Below are 22,377 nucleotides of genomic sequence, written 5' to 3' on the forward strand. Positions count from 1 at the left end.
ACACTCTCTCCGTGGGCGGTCGATCTCCTAAGACCACTTCTGTGGTTCTTTAAATTTCTAGGCTAAACGAAAACTTTCGCCCACGTACAATTTGCATGCGAATCGGGTCAGGTGGCTGGTGGCAGCCAATGCAGCAACAAATTCTCATTCCCGAGTTCCAGTTCCCAAGACAATGAGAATCGCTTAACTTTTAAGCTGCCGAAAAGTGTTCGCATCTTGAGTACTCAATGTGCATCATAATTGCCAAGAATTTCTTGGTTTTCGTCTATTAACCTCGGGAAACAATTGCTCTGACTGGAGCTGGTTTCTTTATGTATTGAAGGAGAGATTCTTCTTCTTAAGGAGTTCTTTGTTTTTCTTAAGGCCACGTTAATGGATTTTTCGAACACTCAATTACTTTCTCGGTTCGTGCTGCCAATGAACACTTTTGAACTAAAAACCAAAACTTCTTTAGTGCTTTCGGATAAACAAAATAATATCCTTAAAGGATTTCTGGCCCAAGGGAAGTAATTATCGTTTAAGTTTCACAAAGAACTCCAATGTGGACGCTTGAAAATATATAAAGTTTATAAAATAGAGTGGAGACTAGATGGAAATATCTGGCACTGAGTTGTTTAAAAACCTCACCATGTTTTATGAAAACTTTTTGGCAGCTTTGAATGAGGATTTAATAAAATGTTAACACCTGCAGGAAGTTAGAAAGCTTCTGGCTATATGTATTTCTAAATAAAATCCTGCTTTCATCCAAACTTGAATGGATGAAATCTTTTAGGTGGAAGGAATTGAAAAACTCCCTTCTATGCTTGCTCTTTGGATTATTATTTTCTCCTGATGGCATGCAATTTGCTGGCTAATGTCAACAGCAACTCACCGGCAAAAGTGTTGGTTTACGGACCCGAAAATGAGCCATCTTCTCGGCATCTCCATCTTGTCAGCCACGCATTCAAATTGCCTCCAATTCCCCCAGCATCCAGCAGCCAGGAGCTTCCAGCTCCCAGCCACCGACCCTCTTCTTGGGTGCAGCACTTCCGGCGCGACTCGGTTGTGCAATTTGTTTTTCACTCCCGTTGCTCTTAACTAAGCAAGGTAGCGCTTACGCTTGATTACATTTGCGCTGGTAAACAAATTTTTCCAGAAGCTTCAACAACACCTTTCTTATTTTATTTTTAGCCCCATTCCTCAGTTCGCAGTCTTCAGTCCTCAGCCCTTGTCCTTTATCCTGTTTGTTGTCCTTGCTCTGTCGGCCGTCTACTGCTGTCACTCTCTGAGGGACACATAATTTAATTTACAATTTGCCCGCTTTATCAGTGTGTTTGGTAATTTGCCTTAAATTCAAAATTAAATCGAGTCGAGGGGTGACAACTCCAAGTCGTCTTCGGTTATCTATGTGCATATAAACTGGCTACGAACACCTCTAGTTGCTGGCAAGTTCTCCTCCGCCTGGCCTCCTTCCTGGACCCCGGAGTGGAGTACATAAACTTGGTAATTTAAGCAATTGGAGCGGCTGCTGGCTGCATTAAAATGTCAAAAATATTGTGGCAGTAGCGGAAGGCGGAAAATATGGCCCAGACGGGAGGCGATTTATGTTTATGATGCTCTGGTCAACTTGGCGCTGTTTTGTTTATCATTCCGCTGTTTTTTTATCTCACTTTCTGGTGTGTAATAGAATTTCAGTGGCGTCTCTGCTACCACCAGTGGAAAGTGAGGGAAAAAACACAAATTTATGGAATTTTTAGTGCACAATTTTTATTTGCATAAGCGCATAAAAATTCCAACATAACAACAAACTTGTTTGCAACAGACAGTCCAGCACAGTGGATCCCCGAAATGAAGTGTCCGAATCTAGCTGCCGAATAAAAATAACCGAAGGGCTATTTCCACAAATTTTTAAAATGTTCCGCAAACAAATAGGGTAATAGTTATGGTAATATTTGGTAAAATATTTTTATGATAGCTCCAAACATTCGCATTCGATTGAAGTTTAATTGAAAATAGCTCTCAATGTCAATTGTGAGGCAAGATTAATATCATGAGGGATGGGGATATCCCCAGAATTGATTCGATTACCGCCCCAACTGCCGCCGCACTGTACTGTGTGACCTGCTGTTTGCTGTTTCCGCGTGAGTGGCATGTCGAATATTTTATATGCACATTTCTTTTTGGGCATTCAAATGAGTCCCAGCCCAGCGCGTCCACCCACACTGGGCGTGGCCGGTTATATGCAGTCGTTTCGTAGTCATTTGCATTTCCGCAAATGTAATATTTATGACTCTATATGTCTGACTCCCGACTTTTCTCGGAGCGGGTGTGTGTGTTCAGTTTCTGACTTGTCAGTCTGTCTGTCTGTCAAATAGTTGCCGGATTCTTGCTCCCAAATGCGTGTAAACTCATATTCAAAGCTCTCGTTCATATTTCGGTGAGTCCTAAAAGATTCATAACCGAGTCGGTACTGGCATGGGCTGACCATGCCATTTTATGCTGGCCAAAAGTCGTTTGTCCGTGTGGCCGAACCCACTTGGCTAAAACAACATGCCCCGAACACCCAAACAAACATGCATATATTTTTTGTGAAATTTATATATACATATACATATATGCTGTCGAGAAATCAGAGATCAAATAAGCTCATTGAGGGCACTCTTCCGCACCAAAAGCTTTTAGCCAAATGCATTTTGCTAATATAAAATGCGATAAAAATGCACCGAACAGGAACGAAACCGAAAATCCACAAACAAGCCCCCAAAGAACACAAAGTTCGGGCCAAGTGAGCTTGTAAGGATAACGTCTTTCAACCCATTCGTCGTCCGGCAGTCCATCCTTCCATTCGTCCCTAACTGCTGATGTGTGACACGGGTCCTGACCCAAGTACAAACTAATTACCCGGCCAATTGCCAAGACAAAGAGGTAAGCATTATCTAAAAAGCCAACTCTCGCACTTAACCCCAAAAAACAACAGGCAGAACACACAGGGAAGCCAATTTGCACATAATCGAATTGAAAATTTTATAATCACGAGCAGCAGCAGCACGAGTAGAAGAAAGCTACCATCCTGGCTCGCCGGGTGGCCAAATTGCTGCTAACGTGGCTAACATATCTCGCAGTCAGTGGGTGTCGGGAGGTGGGAATGGCTTACGAAAATAGCATGCATATTGTATGGCTTGCTTAAGCACACGAAGCGTACATGGAAGGCCGAAAGTGCTGCCTGGTAAGTTTCAAGAGCTTAGCCCATAAAAGTAATCACTTCAGTGGTTTGTGACCAATTTTAAGGCAGCCTCGTTCTTTATTTTCCCCTATTTGCGATTGGCCTATTTAGCAATTTCGGGTAATGGGCAAAGTTCTAAATTCTGTATTCTAAAACAAATTATCAGTCAAGGTTTTGTTGCAAGTCAAAATTATGACATTTTCTGTAAAAGTTTTTAACTAAAACTTAATTATAGATTGAGGTATTAAGGTGTTTGTTAAGTAATTGCTTTAGTTTCAAATAAATACTATACATGTAGCTCTTAATTTAGTTCTATTAAGATTGGCAGTGCTCTTTTCTTTGTAATTTTTAAATAAAAACTCTTTAAACACCGACTTTAAACACTTACCCACAACATTGAAGGTGTAGGACAGTGACATCTTGGGCTCCGTGTTGATTTGGCATTCGTAGACGCCCGAGTCCCTGGGCTGGGGATACTTGATTTGAAGGGTCCAATTGGCGGAGCCATCGGGTCGTAGAACCTGGGCAAAACAGTAAGAAAACTTGCAACTCCGTATGGTGGAAACACAAATTGTCACTCACCTGAAAACGCTGATCGGATGTGTAGGTGGTGCCGCCGGCGGTGAGGATATGCAGATCACGTTTGCGAATCCAGGAGACCTAGAACGGTAATGAAAACAACAGGGGATCGGAATGAAGTGCTTGGTGTTTTGGAAAAGTTTCGGGAGCATTACAAATTCCGCACTTAAAACTTTTTTTCTCGCAAGTGAGTTTAACGTGTTGTGTCTGGCACGAGGAGGAGGACTTCCGTGGCACGGAACAAAAAACATGGAGCCTGAGAGGATGATAGGATGAGGTGGCAAAATGAAAAACAAAGCGAAAAGTTTAGGTTTCTTTTTATTTTTTTTTTTCGTGTTCCTGGCTTGGTTAATCTTTAACATTTGGCTTTTTGTTTCTCTCGCATTTAATCAGCAAACAAACAAAAAGAAACAGAAACAGAACAAACCGGGGACCGACAAAAAGCTTAAACCGGAGAAAGTTGCCGAGCATGAACCGAGTACATTAGACCGTGAAAGGCTCCAGATTATTCTTAGAAATATTTCACATCACCGGGAAATGAGAGATGTTCTCAAACGCCTATTTAAATGGCCCTCGACAATTGCAAAGTCTTTAAGCCATAGCCCAGACTGGGCGAAAGGTCAGACTGCCAATGGGTCGGTCGGCCCAATTTTGTCAAAGCTGCTTGCTCAGCGCGATTTCCAATTGTTTCGAATTGCCTTCAATCCTTTTCTGGCCAGATACGAGACTAAAAGGAACACAGAAACAGGAAAAAATCAAAAAGAAACAGAAACAGAAGGCTAAGGAAAATGGCCAGCAATGAGACAGCTTTGACGCCATTTTCAGCCTTTATTTGGAAGGCATTTTTATTATTGCTTGAATTACATTTTCATTTGATTGCCTAGCACTGCCCCGGCATTCGCCCTTATTCTCGGATTCGGGAAAATCTTTTGGGAAAGCCATTAACCATGATTTTGTGTCTCTCTGGCCCGCACTGACTGGCTGACCGTGATTCCACCTCCCCGTCCTTGCCGTCCGCCCACACACTTTGTGCCCTTTTTTGGCACATTGTTTCCAATTTATTTGATGACCTTAATTTTAGTTGTTGTTGTGCCCTGCTATTGTGATGCTCAATTTTAATTACATGAAAAAGTTTTTCTTCCCTGTTCATGCCACTCCGATACTCCGCAAGAAACTTTAAATGTTGCCCGACTGTCAACATTAAAGTTGGAAATATGCTACCTCATTAATAAATTTAACTGCCTTGCCCCGCGGCCTTGTGGGCCAAGTTGGCCCATTCGACTATTTGCGCAATACTTGTGGCACTCCCGATCCCCGATTGGGCCAAAACTGCCAGACAACAACTATTGGCCATCTAATAAATTCATTCGATTTGAGGCGGAGCCTATAGAATACGGAATACGGAATAAAACCGGTCACGTAATTCGTAAAAATAAAAATCATTTGCTTGTAAAACTTTTATGCGCCTGCTGCTTTTATGCCCCTCTGGAGTCCGAAGTACGGAGTACGCAGCCCGGATAATAGGCGAATTGTCATGGTCGAATGTAAATTAAACACCCCGTCTCTAGGGGTTGGGGAAAAAGGTCAAATCTCGGTTAAATCCAGAAAACATCGATAAACCCGTTCGTCAGGCAATTGTCGCCTCTCGCCCACATTTTGCAATCTGTTCCCATAGACAAAATTCGGAAAAACGAGATCGACAATTTAGTTTTAAGATTCTGACGGACAATGTATCGTTTAAGGTATTCCGCTCAATAATCTGATCAATATCGACCAAGATATAGCCTGCGCAGTGGGTCATATTGGGGTCTCCATGCATTTTCCACATTTTGAAGGGGACCCATCAGGAAAATTGATAAAAAATTTTAAAAATATTTCGTTCTCAGATTTTGATGCAGGTTTATGAAGAATCGATCTACAAATCGTTTAAGGTATTCCGCTCGAGAATCGGATGGAATTTGGCCAAGATATGGCCTTCGCAGGGGGTAATATTGGGGTCTCCATGCATTTTCAACATTTTAAAGGGGACCCATCAGGAAAATTGATAAAAAATTTTAAAAATATTTCGTTCTTAGATTTTGATGCAGTTTTGTGGAGAATCGATCCACAAATCGTTTAAGGTATTCTGCTCGAGAATCGGATGGAAATTGGCCAACATATGGCCTTCGCAGGGGGTAATATTGGGGTCTCCATGCATTTTCAACATTTTGAAGGGGACCCATCAGGAAAATTGATAAAAAATTGAAAAAATATTTCGTTCTTAGATTTTGATGCAGTTTTGTGGAGGATCGATCCACAAATCGTTTAAGGTATTCCGCTCGAGAATCGGATGGAAATTGGCCAACATATGGCCTTCGCAGGGGGTAATATTGGGGTCTCCATGCATTTTCAACATTTTGAAAGGGGACCCATCAGGAAAATTGATAAAAAATTGAAAAAATATTTCGTTCTTAGATTTTGATGCAGTTTTATGGAGAATCGATCCACAAATCGTTTAAGGTATTTCGCTCGATAATCGGATGGAATTTGGCCAAGATATAGCCTTCGCAGTGGGTAATATTGGGGTCTCCATGCATTTTCAACATTTTAAAGGGAACCACAGAAAATTTCCACAGGAAATTTGATAAAAAATTGAAATAATATTTTGTTCTTAGATTCAGATTCTTAGATGCAGTTCTTTGGAGAATCGGTCCACAAATTGTTTAAATTATTCCTCTGAGGAATTGGATGGTTATTGGCTAAGATATAGGCATCAAATGGAGCCATATATAGAAATCCTTCATTTTAGGTGGGGTTCCTTAGAACGGATAGAAATCTTAGTATAAAGCTATCTTGAAATTAACTGTGAACTGTGGATTGTGCCGGCAACTAATCAACTAAACAGCTATTGGAAAACAGAACCGTGAACCTGTGATAGGAGTAACCCTCTCAATTATATATTCCAGGCCAGAGCTTTAATATTTAATTTTCCAGCTGCGAAATGGCGAGAATCAAAAGTGAAAAGTTTCGCAACTCCACCCAAGGCGCCAACACAGCCAAAGTCCTGTTCTCAGCCATATCCCGTGTCAAGAAGTTGTCCCAATCTCAGCGGCACGTTGGATTTGCTCCTCGGCGAAGAGAGACGTCGAGGGACAGGTTGAAGTCCCGTGAGTGGTAGAGAACTTTGCTCAGGGTATAATTTTCGTAGTGTCTTTAGGTTTAAATAAATACTACAAGCATAGTTTTATATTATTTAACACTTTGTGTTCGTTGCGGCCAGAAACTTTCACTTCGCCTTGCCCCACTTCAGTTTCAGCTTCAGCTTCTATTTCAGTTTGAGCTTCGGTTTCGTCTCCGGCTTCAACTTGCCACAACTCTTACTTTCTCTTTGTTTTTCTGTCATCTCCCAGCCCTTCCCCGGCAAATGAACGAAGTTCCTCTCAGTGTCTGTGTGTGTGTGTTTGGGCGAGCGTGTGGAAAACTTGGCGAAAATACATTAAAAACTTTGCTGACGCATTTTCTGCGTCTCTAACCAAGAGAGACTTTAGACTTGGCCGAAAAACCCGACGGAGCCAAAAATAGTTGCAGTTATAGTTGCAGTTGTTAGTTTGTTGCCACTCCGTTGGAAGTCCCATTAAGCACTGCGAAAAGCGGTTTCGATTCGAAAATTAGTCCAGCTTCCCGTAATGAACTTGATCCAAATTTAATTGTTTCCCCTTCAAGGCAACTGTGTCTCGGGTCTTGACAATAAACAAATGAAGACTTCAATGCCAGCATTTTGTAAACAAAGTTGTAAACAGATTTCACATTTTTTTGCGCCCCAAACTTTTTTTTTTTTGGAGCGTCCCTGTTTCTGGGAACGAAGGTTGTCCTGTCGGCATTAAAAAGGGTTCGCTGCCTCTTCACAAAAAAGCCTAAAACTTTGTTTAATATACCTCTTTTTTTTGAGAATTTTTTGTCAGAGCCACGTTGCCTTAGCGATTGGTATTGTTGCGGCGGCCTTTGGTATTACACGAGTAAATTGCTCGTGCTCATGTTCACTGATGTTGCCGCGGAGCGTTTATGAAAATGTTGGCGGCACTCGACGCGTAATAAATCAACAGTGAACGGACAATCCTGTGAAGTCAAGTTGAACAAGCGGATTCAACGCCAGCTTCCGGCCAGGGCCAGTCGAAAACAAGTTGGCAGGAGCCTCGAGTCAAGGTGATTTCTTAGATACCCTTTAGGGGCTTATACTAATTAGGGCAATTCTAATCGATGCTAAAGACTTTTACATCAAAATGTTAGAATAAATTGCATAAAGTCATGACTAAGAACCCGAAACCTTCAAATGTCATACATAAAATCATAATATTTCAGATTAAAATATAGTAAAAGAAAGCCATTAAAAATAGAGCATCCAAAAGCTAATACCATCATGATAGACCTCATTACGGGTAGAGTATTGAAAGCCAACTGCGAAAGCCGAGCCGTGTCAGCTGATATGGAAATGACGCCCACCTCCAGCTGCCAGCTACCAGCAGCTATTGCCCTCACACCTCCTCTCTACGGGAATACTTACGGCTAACGAACTAACGGACGGGCATAAATTACCCGAGGAAGCCTGCTCCGCGTGGAGTGGCGCATAATGGAAGCCAAGCGCCGGCAAAGTTATTTGCCGTAACTGTTACACTTTCAATTTTGAGTTTATGGGAGAAATTGGTGGGGTGCGTCGTGGTGTAGGTGTAGGTGAAGGACCCACGGCAAAGGACGACATAGGAGAAGCAGGATGCCAGACCAGTTTTTTGCGTGGGCCCGAGCACTGACAGCGCGCGGTTCCAGTCTGTCAATTACAATTAATGTTGGCGACTTGGCCAGGAGACAAGTTTGTTCTTCACCCATCGCTGGAAGGGTCTGCACCCACCTCAGAAACGACACAGAAGGATCTAGAGAAAAGCAGGCAAACTTTGCATTAAATGCCAACCAGATCGATCTTAGATACATATTTATCCGACAAAAAACTAAACTCAGCAAACTGAACTTCGCACAGATGATGTATTAAAATTTTTGGTTATTTTTTGGAATCCTACGGCCCAAAACCCTACAAGTAAAGAATGGAGTGCGAAAAGTGTGGTTAGTTCTTCCTCTCTCTCTATTAATTTATTGAAGGATAATTGAGTTCTGTTAGATATTACCCGAAATGCCCGAGATCATAAGCCCGATGGCATTAGGGGCGTGGAAGAGCTCAAGCCGGACACCACGTTGGAGATGGAGATCGAGGAGGCCCTGTCCTCCAGTAGTGCCGACGATTCTCCACCCGGCATGATTGTGGTGGAGACAAGGATCAACTCGTGGGAGAAGCAACCGATCAGGGAGGAGAACATATCCGAGGTGTCGGTGGAGCAGGCTGCCTGCTCGGTGTCCCTGGGCCTCAAGCCAAATGTCCAGTTCCAGAAACTTACTCCTGGCCATTCGTTGGCCAGCACTGAGGCCGCCCTGGCAGCCGCCACCAGCTCGGCCTTCACCACGCCCTTAGACAAGCCCCCAGAAAAGCCCTTAACAGTTCCTACAGCCCTCATCTCCGACTCTATTTCAACCCTGAGACACTGCATCGACGGTGCCACCCAGTGCAACAACCTTGGACTGGGCTATGAGTCCGTGTCCAGCGATTCAATGCCATCGGTGGGATCGTTAGTCTGTCGTATTTGCCACAATGCCGATAATCCGGAGCAGTAAGTGATAGGGGGCCTCCTATTTAGACTATCTAGAGAGCATATCGGGGGTATCCCAGTTAACTCTATATATTTTCAAACCCGATTTAAGCATTTCTGATTTATGATTTTATGTTTCAACTAATCTAGTTTCATTTACAAAACTTTCAGCATTCTATCCCCAAACAAATTGCGGATCTATTAGTAATACCCGAACTATGATGAAACAATAAATTAAAAGCCAATATTGATGATACAGGTAGTCCCCGTAACCAGGGCATAGAGTGCAGTAACTTCCATTTAATTACGAACGTGCAGCCGCAAATTGTGCAAGAAATTAATTGCGCGGCATTTAATGCATTTACTGTCTGCCAGTTGCGCGAATGCATTTATTTATTTTAATTATTAAAATTAACACGGCGAACCAGGGAAACACTGAAAGCCTGTCGTTCCGTCCCCATTGAGCACTTTATCCCTGATTATCTGGTGGCTGTCTGCCTTAATCCCCTGATTTTTCATTGTTGCCACTGTTTACCCAACCCCCAACCCACACACTACCCACCATTACACCATCACAGCAACACCCACGCCCATTTAAACTTTTGCCTGTTCCTTTCCGATTTGTTTGCAGACTCGTGTCGCCTTGTTTGTGCAAGGGCTCGCTGACATATGTCCATGTGCACTGCCTGGAGCGTTGGATTAGCACCTCGCGCTGCACCACCTGCGAGCTCTGCCAGTTCCAGTACAACACGGAGCAGACACTGCGGTAAGTTTAGTATCAGTGCTCCAGAAGGTGGCAACACGAATTAACCCAACATAATTATGCTCTAAAAAGTGCAAAAATATGTCACTGTTTTCGTGAAATCATCACTGAGTTAGTAACTGATATTGTAATTTTATTCTATTCACTTTTTAATTGTTAATTTTTAAAAGGGGATCCCCATACCTTTTTCCTGTAAGAGCCATACATACATACATATATCACAAGCTTTCATGGTTTCTGCTTTTTATTAACCATTGCTATAGAAATAAGGTTCTGGCAGCTTGGCATATGATTTTTTTCACAGTGTAGTACCAGTTGGCAGGAACCACTCGGAGCGTCAGCAGATGAAAGCCGCCGCCAGCTCAGATCTTTTTAATCAGCTGAGTTGGCTTTGTGGCGGGTTTTGCTTTTGCGGCAGTGGCTCCAGCTAATTGCCATACTGACAAGCGGGCTTTGTTAGCGGCCTTGTGGTTGTTTCTGTTTTTGGCGGCCTCAGGCAGCCGTTGGAGATGCACGATTTTGAAGCACTTCCGTTGCAGGTACACCTGTCTGCAGTCGCTGCGACTTTGGTACTCCAGGGCCATGAGTCGCAGGGCACTGCAGGAGGATTGCCAGATGTTCTCGCTGCTCACTTTGGTGGCCTTCGGCATCATCGGAACACTGCTGGTGGGGATCCAGTACTATGCCCTGCACACCCACTCCTGGGGTCTCAGCAAGCTCTGGACCAAGTCCTGGATGCTCTTCTTCCTGTTCATGACAGTGGTGAAGGATTCGCTCTCTCCGCCATGCCGCCATTGACTCTTTCGCCCACAGATAACCGTCTACTTTGCCAACATATACATGCTGATCAAGTCCCAGCTGACGCCCTGGTATCGGTAAGTGAGTTATTTTCCATTGGGTTGCTCCCAACAATTGCCTATCAACGACATTATTAGCCCACTTTGCGGTTCAATTGTGCGGTAATTTATTTTTCGGGAATTGGTTGCCTATTTATTTGGGCGTGTATTTTTAGTCAGGCCCGTGGCTAAAAACAGAAATCTAATTTTAATCGAAAAACAAATTGTGAAAAATATAATTAGCAAGTATTGAATTTCACAAAAAGTTGCAACACTTTAATAGATTGTTTAGAAAAGCCAGTGAATTATTTGAAGTGACACACATTTTTATTGAAATATAGCATAAAGGACCTTAAAGGTTGCTAGAGCGGAATAAGAAATCCTTATTGAACGGAATTCGCTTGAGTAAGCTCTAGTCAGGACAACCGGAAGTAAATAAAACGAAAATGGAAAATATATTTATTTTTGTACCAATTCAATCCGAATTTAGAGAGACTTTAATCGGAATTTTTTTTCCAGGTGGTGGCAATCTGCGAGGGACATCAAACTGATCTTGGAAAACCGCCGGCCCTTCCCCAATCCAAGTCGCCTATTGAGGGCCCAGCAGGGAGAGACGGCCTCAACAACGGCCTCCATGTTCACCCACCACGATCAGCTGGACGTGGCCACCCGGGCACCCACAATCCTGATCAGCTCCAGTGAGGAGGAGTACGACGAGAAGCACGCCCCCAAGTGGGGGACGCGACTGGACAGCGAGGTGCTGGCCGCCGTTGTGGCAGCCACCGTGGAATCGATTGCTGACGCAAGTGCCCGTGATAGTGACCAATACTCAGAGCAGCAGCACCAAAACCAGGATGTACACCAGCACCAACAACAGCAGCAGCCGGAAGGCGACAACTGAAAGGACATTGACGACAAACCGGCGGGAAGGTCGTGCGCAGATGGGGCAGAGTGTGGGGTGAATGGGCTGGGCAAGTAATTAAGGCTCAAGGGCAAGGATTTTTGCTTGGCTTTCGTTGTTTGCGTGTCATTTGTTTAATGTAGTTTCAATGCTTTTAATGAACTTTCCCGATGAGAACTCAAATTAAATGGGTAAACTTGAGCCAAGAGTGGGCTGCTCCGTGGATCTGATGTTGATGATGTTGTTGGGAGAACTCCTGTTCTACTTGTCCTTCCTTTTCCTGTCTCGGTTCGTGCCTGCACTTTGGCTGCTTCCTCCAAGGCGCACAACTTCCGGTTTCCTGTTCTACCTCCACCCCAGCCATCCCTGGCCCCATCTATTTCTGGCTTAAATCGGGCAAATTAAAGGCGATAACACGAGAGCACGGGGCTGATGGCAGAGCCAGTCACGTGATTGATGGCTCATAAATTAGTCATTTTGCTTTAGCCCGTGTGCGTCAGTATCAGTCAAGTCTATTTGAGGCTGTACTTGTAACGGATTGGTCTACGGGAGGCACTCGTTAGGGCAGTGCCACGCCCTCCACACACAGGCCCGGGAATGGCAACTCCCCCAGGACATTGTCGCCCGTCTTGTTTGGCAATTTTTCTCCCCGCCCCCGAGTCCCGATTGCAGCCCGGTAATTTGGTCTAGGTCCTTTCCTCGTTTTTACCATTTAATAAGAGCACGAGTCCTGGTTGCTAATGCACACTGGTTCAAGGGCCGGACGTTGTCAAGAGGACATCCATTCGGAGCCTGAATTTTGAATGATTGGCCTCTGTCACCGCTCTGGACCACTGTGAGTGAGTCACCGGGCCAAGGGCTCTAAGTCCGGCCAAGAGCCTGGCCCGTTCGCAGTCAGAACGCCCACCTAATGTGCCAGTGATGTTGACATATTAGGCCCGGCAACGCCACCAGTCTAGCATTCTACTTCGCCCACTGGCCATATTTGGCGAAGGGTTAACAGCCCGGAGCAACCTTCAATCATTCGGCTTTGGATCGGAGCCGTATCCCAATGCTTTGGCAATCACGGCCGGAATGATGGAGTGCCGACAAATCCCTAGCGGAATTTTCATTTATTTCGCAGCATTTCCATATGTTAAGCCATTGAGTTTCAAAGTACTCTATTCTTTTGTTTGGTTGCTATAGACACTGAAGGGTTTCGATACATAGGGTTCAGGAGGGGTTTATGGATACTATATAGAGCGTATATCCTGTATAATATAGTGATTTATTATTTTTTAATGATTCGAATAATATCTCCTCTCGGAGACAGTTTTTGACTTCAAGTCAGAAAGTGTTTATGGAAATGGCCGCCATTTCCGAAAGGGCATTGCATTCTTCGTTATGGAAGAGCTCCTCTCTAGGCCGCTTTCGAACCGGGTCCGAGTTGGTGTTGGTGCTGTAAACTTTCTACTTACGTCCTTATCGCCGAGCCGCTCCACACGGCAGTGGAGGAAGCCGGTCTGGCCAACGGTTACGGTCAAGTTGCGCGGCACATCAAAGTCGAAGTAGGGCAGCAGATTCGAGGGCGAGATTGTGGTGGTCGTTGTCGTGGGCGGCGTCGGGGCAATCGCAGCGCTGTAGCCTAGAAATACAAAAAAGGACATTCGGGTGAGTGGGTGGTCGTGTGGCAGAGTGGCAGAGTAGAACAGTGAGTGAGATGTGGCTGTGGCATAAAAACTTGTGCCAAATGGAAATTTGTTTTCATTTTCATTTGCACATACGTAGCGGCGTATTGTTGGTTTTAGCGTAGCATTCAAAATGCCCCAAAAAACCCCTCCAAAGCTCCCCTCCCGAGAGTCCTGCCGCCTTGCCGCAACTTTTGGCGGCTGGCAGGGTCCTAACTGAAACTGAAAAGTAATAAAATTCGCATAAAAATTGTGCTCAAAAACAGAAGAGGAAAACAAATAAACGAACGCTGAGAGGGATGTGTAGAGGGTGTGTGTGCGTCTGTTTGGCAAAAAATATCCTCAACAAACAATTATTCTTTCATTTTTATTTCTTTTGATATTTGTTTGTGAGGACTTTATGTTTTTTGTTTTTTTGGTTGGTTTTTGGTGTGAAGGGACATCAACTTTAAACACTCAAAAGGCCTGTGTGAATCTCCCTTTTTAATCAGAGACACAGGACACTTGAGAACAAAATTTCTATTCAATTTGGATAGATCTGCAATCTCTCTAAGGACATTATTAATAATGTAAATAAATATCAGTAATTATGAGCTCTATTGTCTTTTGTCCAGGAACAAAATAGATGTTAATTACGATGGTAAAAATGTTTTCCGGTCATCAGCACACTTTGGCCAAAGTTGGACCACTAAATATGTCAAAGCCGAGGAAAAGTTGTGTCCTGCAGTTACCAAGAACCAAGTCAGATAATGGCCAAAGGAGCCTCGCCAGGAAACGGGTGAAATAAGTTCGTCATTGAGACGGAGAAGCTCCAAGGAGCCGGAGGAAAAGTCGAAGAAAGTTTCTCACATCAAAGAGGAGCCGTACAAATCGGCACAGATCACATCCAGCCAACTGGAATACGAATAATTGAATGAGACGATACGCGATGAAGCAGCTCTACGTTCGGTTCTGCCATTGGCATCAGTTTATCGAACTCTGGGCCTGGGTTTTGGGGCTGAACTCCAACCGACAGCCAAGAATCAAAGACCCACCCAGCCGGAGGAAAACTGCTGTTGCACATTTCCGTTTCCGCACGCGCAAAAAAAAAAAAAATGAAGAAGAAGTGAAAACTTTCGCCAGGACACGCACACACACTCGCAGGCGAAACATGCGAAAACTTTTCCACATGCGTAGCAACGTGAAAACATGAATCGACTCCACCGCAAGCCTGGGTTGGGTGACTGGGTGGCTCTGCGTGGAACATGACAAATTTTACGATTTACTTTTTGAAAAATTTCAAACACAAAGTTAAATTTAATGCGCACCCGCAACATTTGCGTACGTGCCGCTTTCCATCTTGGGGCAATATGCAAAACATTCCGCCATCCGCCATCGCCATCCGCCATAGATAATAATGTGTAACAGCAGGGTGGGGGGCAAAAAGCGCCAAAAAGTTTGATTCTTTAATCGAAGTGGCATTGCTCTTTCGAAGTGTGAATGGCATCGAGGAGTCAGGGTGTCCTTGCTGGCGTTTCCTGTCGGGATTTGGATACCTTTGAACTTTTGATTTCCTCAAACTATTAAGTCTTTGTGAGATTTTTAAATTGGTTTTAATTTAAATTGCTTTTTTGAAGTTATTCACAAGTTGTTTGATAGAAAGTTAAGATCATAAATTGTCATAGAATGTATAGAAAAGGTTAAAATATTTCAAGCCATTAATAAGCTCTTTAAAACTACTTTTCCTGACAACCAAACTGACAAAAAGTGTCAAAATAAATTTTCTAAATGTATTGGGCGTTCATGCCCTTTTTCCGACCACAACACCAGTCCCAGTAGTCCCTCTCCTGTGTCCCATATCAAAATATAGGTAACAGGGTATCAAAAGCGTACGAAAATTAGCTTAGAAATGTTGCACGTATGCGTGCGTGGCGCATAAACGAGGCGTCGTGGAAAAGCGCGGAAAATTCGATTCGAGCGGAAAACGCAGAGCGGCAAAGGGAGAGTGACAGAGTCTAATACTGAACTTAATTTATTGTTTATCAGCGAACATGCAATTTATGGCCGGGACTGGAAAGATTTCCACACAAATTTTTAGGCCAGGCCCACACACACACACACACGATGTGAAACTTTGTGCTAATTTTAAGTTTATGCATGGAAAATTTGCTCACGCTGTGAAAATTAACGATGCGGCTACCAGGAAATTTCTATTCAGCCCTGTCCTGGGCCAACTTGTCGATGCCTCCGATTTGTTGTTAGCCAGTTTTGTTTGCCATCCCGACTGCCTGCCTGCGTCACCCACTTTTCTGGTAACAGCTATCGATAACAACAGGGCCCACCGGCAGCTGGCTGCTGTCAGATTTGGGCTTTGGCTTTAAGCCCGCGCTTAATCAAAAACGTTCGACGCCTGCAAATTAACATGATGCATGGCGGGGCACAAGCCCAGGACACCCTCCCCCAGTTGCGGTCGGAGGACCAAAAATATTTGCCGACTTTTCAACCCGAAAATTAGCAAATGTGGTGGAAAATGTTTGCGGTTTTGCGGTGTTTTGACAGCGCAACATATGAATATTTATGCTGGCACTTGCCGCCAAATAAGCACAAATTGAAATTGGCCGAAAATCGAAGCTTAAACGATTAAGTCAAGGCCGCTATGGGGCGTGATACACAAAGCAAGTTAAATACCTCCAGAGACAGAGAAAACAATGCGAAGGACTCGTCCTTAGATCGGCCATGATCCCCTGCACTTAAGCTCCGGTTACATTGACATCCAGGCATTGAGGCTTTGAGTGGCAGACGATGCACTCGACGGGGCTCCTTCGGAGCTCTTAGCCTGGCCCACAACTGTCTGGAGTCTAGACTTTCGGGGCTTCACCGGCAGGAGGGTAAGGCAGAAACTCCCTTGCTGGAGCTGAACTATTGATTATGCTGCAAAGTGTTTCCGATTCCGAGCGAAGACCGCGGAGTGGCAGGCGGTGCATATAAATATTTGCACAGCAAATTGCTCTTTCCACTTTGTGTGCTCTATTTGAACGAGCAAATTAAATCAAAATGAAAATTTGCCAGAAAAATATTGAGCATCTAATCAGGAGCCGGAACGAAGTCAAAGTAACTAACCGACTGCTTCGGCTAAGGAGATTTCCCACAGGCCACAGACGTGCTGTTTTTTGCTTATTTTTTCATTATAAATAAAGTTCCAGAGACCCAGAGAGAGTTTTTCTCTAGAATTTGCTTTCTTTTTAGTCGTGTGTCGCCATTTTTATGGGTGACTGTGTCTGCTTTTCTACACTCAGCCATTTCATCACTCAGTTGGCATTATAAGTGTCGCATTTGGAATTTATGATTATATTTCTTTCGCTTTTCGTCCCGCCTCGTTCCAGCCCGTCCCAGCCCGACTCGGCCCGGCTAATGTGGCCATATGAATGCTTAAATACAAATACGCATACAAATCGGGGCAAACTATAAAAGCAGGCGGCGGCCATGACTCACAATGAGGAGCTTCAGCAGGCCAAGTTGGAGCGCCGCGGCGACATATTAGGCAATCATATGTGGCTGAACACTGTGACTCTTGGGACTCTTGGTTAGACAATGCCAAACGATGTCGCATTTCAATGAGCGTTAAATCCCATGAAAATGTTGCAAAGATGAACCGCTCTATCTGCCGAAAACCGAAAGCTGAAAACCAGCAAAAAAAAACGCAAAAAACCGTCTGCGTGCCTCATTTAAAAACCGCCCGTTCGCATTTGCATGCGTTTCACATGTCATGCAGAACAAGCATCCTGCCTCCCTCGGCACATCCTCCCCGGACAAAAAAATTGTTTAAAAAAAAACCCCTAACGAAATCAGATAAACGCTTGCTGAATGCTGCTCGGCACAAGTGATGGATGTGCCGAGTGTCGAGATTCGAGATCACTCGAAAAGTGTACCGCCAAAAATGAGAAATAAAACTCAGAAATTATACGAAATCGGTTTAAGGCACCGCATCAGCACAATTGAAGGTGAGAAATGAGTGGGAAAAGATAATTACGACCCAGATGTGTGTTTGTCTGTATCCGTTTCGACTTGCGGGCAACGTATCCTTGTGTTGCACCCTCGAGCTTCTGTTGACAACTCACACCCACACCCTCAGACGCACATTCTGCAGGACCACAACTGCTGGCGGTGCCAGACTCTACACATAGCACTCCAGCTGAGCTCAGCAAGTTTGTTTCCCTCGCTTGTAGATTCCAAGTGGGCTTCACTTTAATATAGACATTAATCGGAGCTGGGAATCTCCTTTTCGAGATGTTTACATGCTCCACACATACTCGAGGTGTATACACACACTCACCCGTATACACTTTATGATCGAAATCGATTTGACGCTGCTCCCTTCCATTTCCGTTTCCGAAATTGCATTGCAATTGTTATTGAAACGACGGCGACTGACTGAAGGCAATTGTAAAAACAATTTCAGTTGCTTTATTGTTTGTAAATGCAATCCTATATTGGTTAACCGACAAAGAATGCAAATTTTTGCATCTCCTTGCTGGTGTGCTGTAGTATGCCGTACTGGAGCTTGCTTTTTCGCAAAATTGATTACACTTAATGGCGAAGATAAAACCGTAAAGCCTGACCACACGGCGTATGTGTAATGTTCGGGCAATTATCATTGGCATATTGCAGGCCACTCGCTGGCAAACGCAGCCATTTAGCCCCCAGCCATATTTCACTTTTGCCCACTTCTGCATTGGAACGAATAGCAAGAAAGGAGCACCAGGACCACCATGGCCAGTATGCCAGTATGCCAGTCCTGTGCTGGCAATTTTCTATTAGTTTGCTTCCATTCTGTCGATCCGAGTACTCAGACGACAGTGTGCGCGCTTAGGCGCGACAATTAATTTATGGCCTAGACGCTTTGCCAACCCATAAATTATGCTTGCGAATGCCAATGAGAACGCAAACGAAAGCGGAAAGGGGGCAGGGCCGAGGGCCATAATTGAACAACATGGCGTATGAGAAACGCGACTTGCTACGCAATATCACACCATTTAACCATGAGTGTTGAGGCATTTAATAAAAAACAACACAGTATTTGTGAAGTTAAAGCTCAAGCTTCTCAAAGCTTTAAGGTCATAGATATATCATGAACTGACCCATTTGTTCACAAGTTTGAGCCACCATAACTTATAGGCCCAATCGTTCTGTTGTCCTGATGATTAATTAGCCGCTGATACGCCGACACCCACACAGGCACTGGCTCAGGCTCAGGCAGTGGCCATGAGAGGGGCTAACACAGAGGACAGGTTTGGTTACATTGGAGCTAATTGCGTGCTGATTGAATCGGCAGATTGAACTCAAAGCAATCAGCAGCGAGTGGTAGTGGTGGTGGTGCCAATACCAGGCTAGTGCCAGGGAGACAGCTTGTGGGAGGGAGCTGGGCCAACCACTTAAAGATAACCCGGCAATGACATAGTTTTTTGGTATTTGAAGCAGATCCATGGGGGAAAATCCAGTGAGCTGAACAAACTGTTCTGTCGGAACAATAAACAAGTCCTGGCATTGATTTCTATCTTGGCAAAGTTTCTTTCTGCCCCTCTCATTGTTTCCCTTTGGTTAGTTGGCCTTTAAGTTGGCCCAAGTGCGAGTTTGCCTTGAAAATTTTCCGGTTGACTTCAAAGCAGAAATGCAAAAATGACATTCACAACTTGTGACCCACTCGAAACCCACTCGGCGGTGCCAGTGATGGGGCGCTAGGTGGCTCATCGTCGAGGGCCAATACTAAACGGTATTGTATGCAGGCATTGAACTTTCCCTGAGCCAAAAAAAGACCGAGGAAATCGAGAATACAATGCGGGACACTCACACAAGCTGTATCTGTGTGAGCCAGGCCGGGCAAAAAGTTAAGACTGGGCGGCCAGGACTACGACTAGTACGAAAAACAGAAAACAAAACACACACAAGAACTATTGCAGACTTCCAGGCGACGCTTTTATGGTTATCTCTGCCTGCCGTTGCCGTTTCTGTTGGTATTGCCATTACTGACTTTTTCATGATTATGTGCCTCATTTGGGGGGGACTTTTTGCTAGCCGCTCTGATTTAATTTAACAAAATGCCGCCAGCTAAGAACTCTGGCCCCTGGGCCATTGCCATTTGGTCAATACCAGTGCGAATGTGGCAGCAAGTGTTGTGTGCGAAGCCTTTTTCTCTCCGAAATGGGGTCAGTGGAGCTACTTTTGGCTAGATTTCTTCTCTGCGGCTGTACATTTTTTATGATTTCTTGCTCTAATGGAATTATTAATTTATTCTTCAAAAAATTTTCTAGTTTCTTTTATATTTTTGTTTTAAATATATGTTAAATAAACTTCCTTTTGAAAGAAATATAACACCACTGTTGGTATCTCTTAAGATATTTCCTCTTGTGGCAATGTCATGTCATAATTTAGAGCATTTTATTAGCCGTTTTTGCTTGGTCGATAAGAGCGGGCAGTCATAGATTCCTTGCCCACTGCCAGGACATCTGACGTAGGTCGTGGTCCTTTTTGTTGTCGCCTGTAAGGCTCTCGCATCAAATTAGGTTACTTTGGCGAGAAGCGAGCGGCTCAACGCTGCGTATGAGTGATTTTTATGGCATTTTTATTTGGACCGAGGGATTGAGGCTTACACTGGGCCCGCACCCACTAAGCCCAGTCTAGACTCTAGACGAACTCGTCCCGGGTTCGCGTGGGAGTTCTCATTAGCCCGGGGTGTTTATGGAGCCCCTGCCGACAAAAACTTAATCACATTAACACTGCAAAAGTTTTCGCCGACAAAGTAAACAACTTACAACGAAATGCTGCATCGGCAAAAGAAAATCTCATTTAATATGCATTCACAAAGAAAGGGGAGAGCGCGAATGCAAATGCCAGAGCCAAAGTTTCCCTTCGTTTGCTTTAATCAGTGCGTAAAATATTCAACTGCAACTGGCAGAGGAGGATGGAGGAGGTGTTGGGCGTTAAGTCCCCACCCCCAATGCCTTGACTTCTGTCTGTCTCCCAATTTTTATTTCGTTTTTTATTCCTTCGACTTACATGCGCCTTAAAACGGATTTTCTGCACTCTGTCGAGCAATCGTTGGATGCTGCATGCTGCAGCATTGCCACTGACATCCTCTTTTGGTGCCACAAAGGACTCAGTCTCAGTCCGTCTCAAGTCTCGCCGGATTCCTGCGGCCACACAGCTGACTTGCTTACTGGGTATGGTGTGGCATGTATGTCTGACAGTTGACACGATAAGGCGAAAGCCGCCAGACCAGTTTCTTTCTCCTCATCCTGGCACGACCCACTTTCGCGATAATTTCGCTTACAAGAATATTAACAAAATCCCGAAAATAAATTGTAATGAATGGCGCAAGCATTTATTGAAATTTTTGTACAGCCGTGGCGGACCAGGCCAGACCAGGACGGAAAGGAAAATAAATTTTGAAGGCGAAAACGGGATTAAGGAAAAATTGTCGTCGCGGTGATGGTAGCGGTTGTAGCTGGGAAATGCGGAAAGTGCTTGTAAATGACAGCCATAATTTTACAGTTAATGGTTGACATAGGCACAATCGCCGAGCAATATAATTATATAGCTCGGCGTTAAGTCCTGCCAGGAGCTGAAGCAATTAGTGACAGAATGCCACGGCAGTCTGAATGTAAAGGTATTTTTAAAAGCAGATTGAATGTAAGATTTCCAAAGGAATTTATACATTTTTTTTCGTCCAGTAACAAGCAATAAAATAACAATCTCAAAGAATATGGCATTTGCGAGTTCCGTGGAAGAACATGATGAAGCTAAGCCTTCCGTGAAAATCTGTGAAATGCAAATTGATTTGTTCTTCATCTCCAGCTGTTACTACTTTGCATATTCGTGTGATTTTAATGGCTAAGAAATGGACGAGTTTCCCAGAAAATGGATTTCAATACTGGGATGACTGCCTCGTCACTGCCAGGACGAGTCTGAAGGGCTCTGAAGGAAAACTCTTAAATTTTGCCACCACAATGAGCTGGCACTTTAAGGGCACGGCCAAGTAAATATATCTGCTTACAAAACTCTCAAGTTAATGGCCGACTCTATTGGGCTTAAAAGTCAACAAGTTGGGCCACAGTTCATCCCGCCACGTCCGAAGGGTCCTGGTCTTAGCCCTCATCCCTCGTCCTTGCCCTGTCTTCTATTCAATTTGCATTGAGTATTATTGTTGCTGGAAACACGGCTGATTTTTTCCTGTTTTTTGTTGCTGGGTCACACACTATATAGTATACAATGAACGCATAACGACTCAAACGAATGAAAGTGTGCAAATAAATATGTTTGCCGGAGGAAAAGCCAAGGAAAAAAAATAGGAACGTATACAGGAAAACTGTCAACCTCCATGGGTCGTCGAGAGTTGGAGAACGAATGGAGCTTATTCATAGTCCGGTCACAAATTCAACACCTACGCAACTATTGTGCCAATTTGGGGACCCAAGTTGACCTTTTTTTTTGGGTTCTGTGAGAGAAATGCCACCACCACCCCCAAGACCTGCGCCTGACAATGCATGCAAATGACGGCATTTTTTCCCTGGCCAAAAAAGTGGGGGAAAAGTGCTCTTCACTGAGGAAAAATAGTGGATTTTATTTAAAGAAGAGGTTTAGAAAATATTAGACTAGAATTCGCTTCAGGGAGTTATGCTAGACTTTCCCTCAAGCCATCTATAGAAAGTAACTTTTAAATAATAAAATATACAATTAAAAAATACTTATGTATAGTTTTCAGTGTCATTGGTTTCTCTCTTGGCT

General features: G+C 44.1%; 2 protein-coding genes across 3 annotated transcripts in view; one reads left to right on the top strand and one right to left on the bottom strand.

Moving 5' to 3' along the window:
* Positions 1-22,377, bottom strand: part of LOC6495053 (zwei Ig domain protein zig-8) — a 48,278-nt gene that overhangs the window by 7,744 nt on the left and 18,157 nt on the right. The window contains exons 2-4 of the mRNA XM_001959127.4: positions 13,408-13,574; positions 3,785-3,862; positions 3,591-3,723 (exon numbers count right to left, since the gene is read on the bottom strand). Coding sequence (XP_001959163.2) covers positions 3,591-3,723; positions 3,785-3,862; positions 13,408-13,574 — 378 coding nt within the window. The remainder of the gene's footprint in view (positions 1-3,590; positions 3,724-3,784; positions 3,863-13,407; positions 13,575-22,377) is intronic.
* LOC6495593 lies at positions 8,714-12,151 on the top strand. 2 transcript variants are annotated; one of them, XM_014907875.3, is made up of 6 exons: positions 8,714-8,872; positions 8,928-9,471; positions 10,082-10,216; positions 10,753-10,975; positions 11,027-11,088; positions 11,569-12,151. In XM_014907875.3, the coding sequence occupies exons 1-6, from the start codon at positions 8,854-8,856 to the stop codon at positions 11,948-11,950; spliced, it is 1,365 nt and encodes a 454-aa protein (XP_014763361.1). In that variant the 5' UTR covers positions 8,714-8,853; the 3' UTR covers positions 11,951-12,151. The 2 variants fall into 2 exon arrangements, with proteins under 2 accessions (XP_014763361.1, XP_001959164.1); XM_001959128.4 differs by having other exon boundaries at positions 10,753-10,972.

Source organism: Drosophila ananassae, chromosome 3L (assembly GCF_017639315.1).
Source record: "Drosophila ananassae strain 14024-0371.13 chromosome 3L, ASM1763931v2, whole genome shotgun sequence".
In the NCBI taxonomy this organism is placed as follows: Eukaryota; Metazoa; Arthropoda; class Insecta; order Diptera; family Drosophilidae; genus Drosophila; species Drosophila ananassae.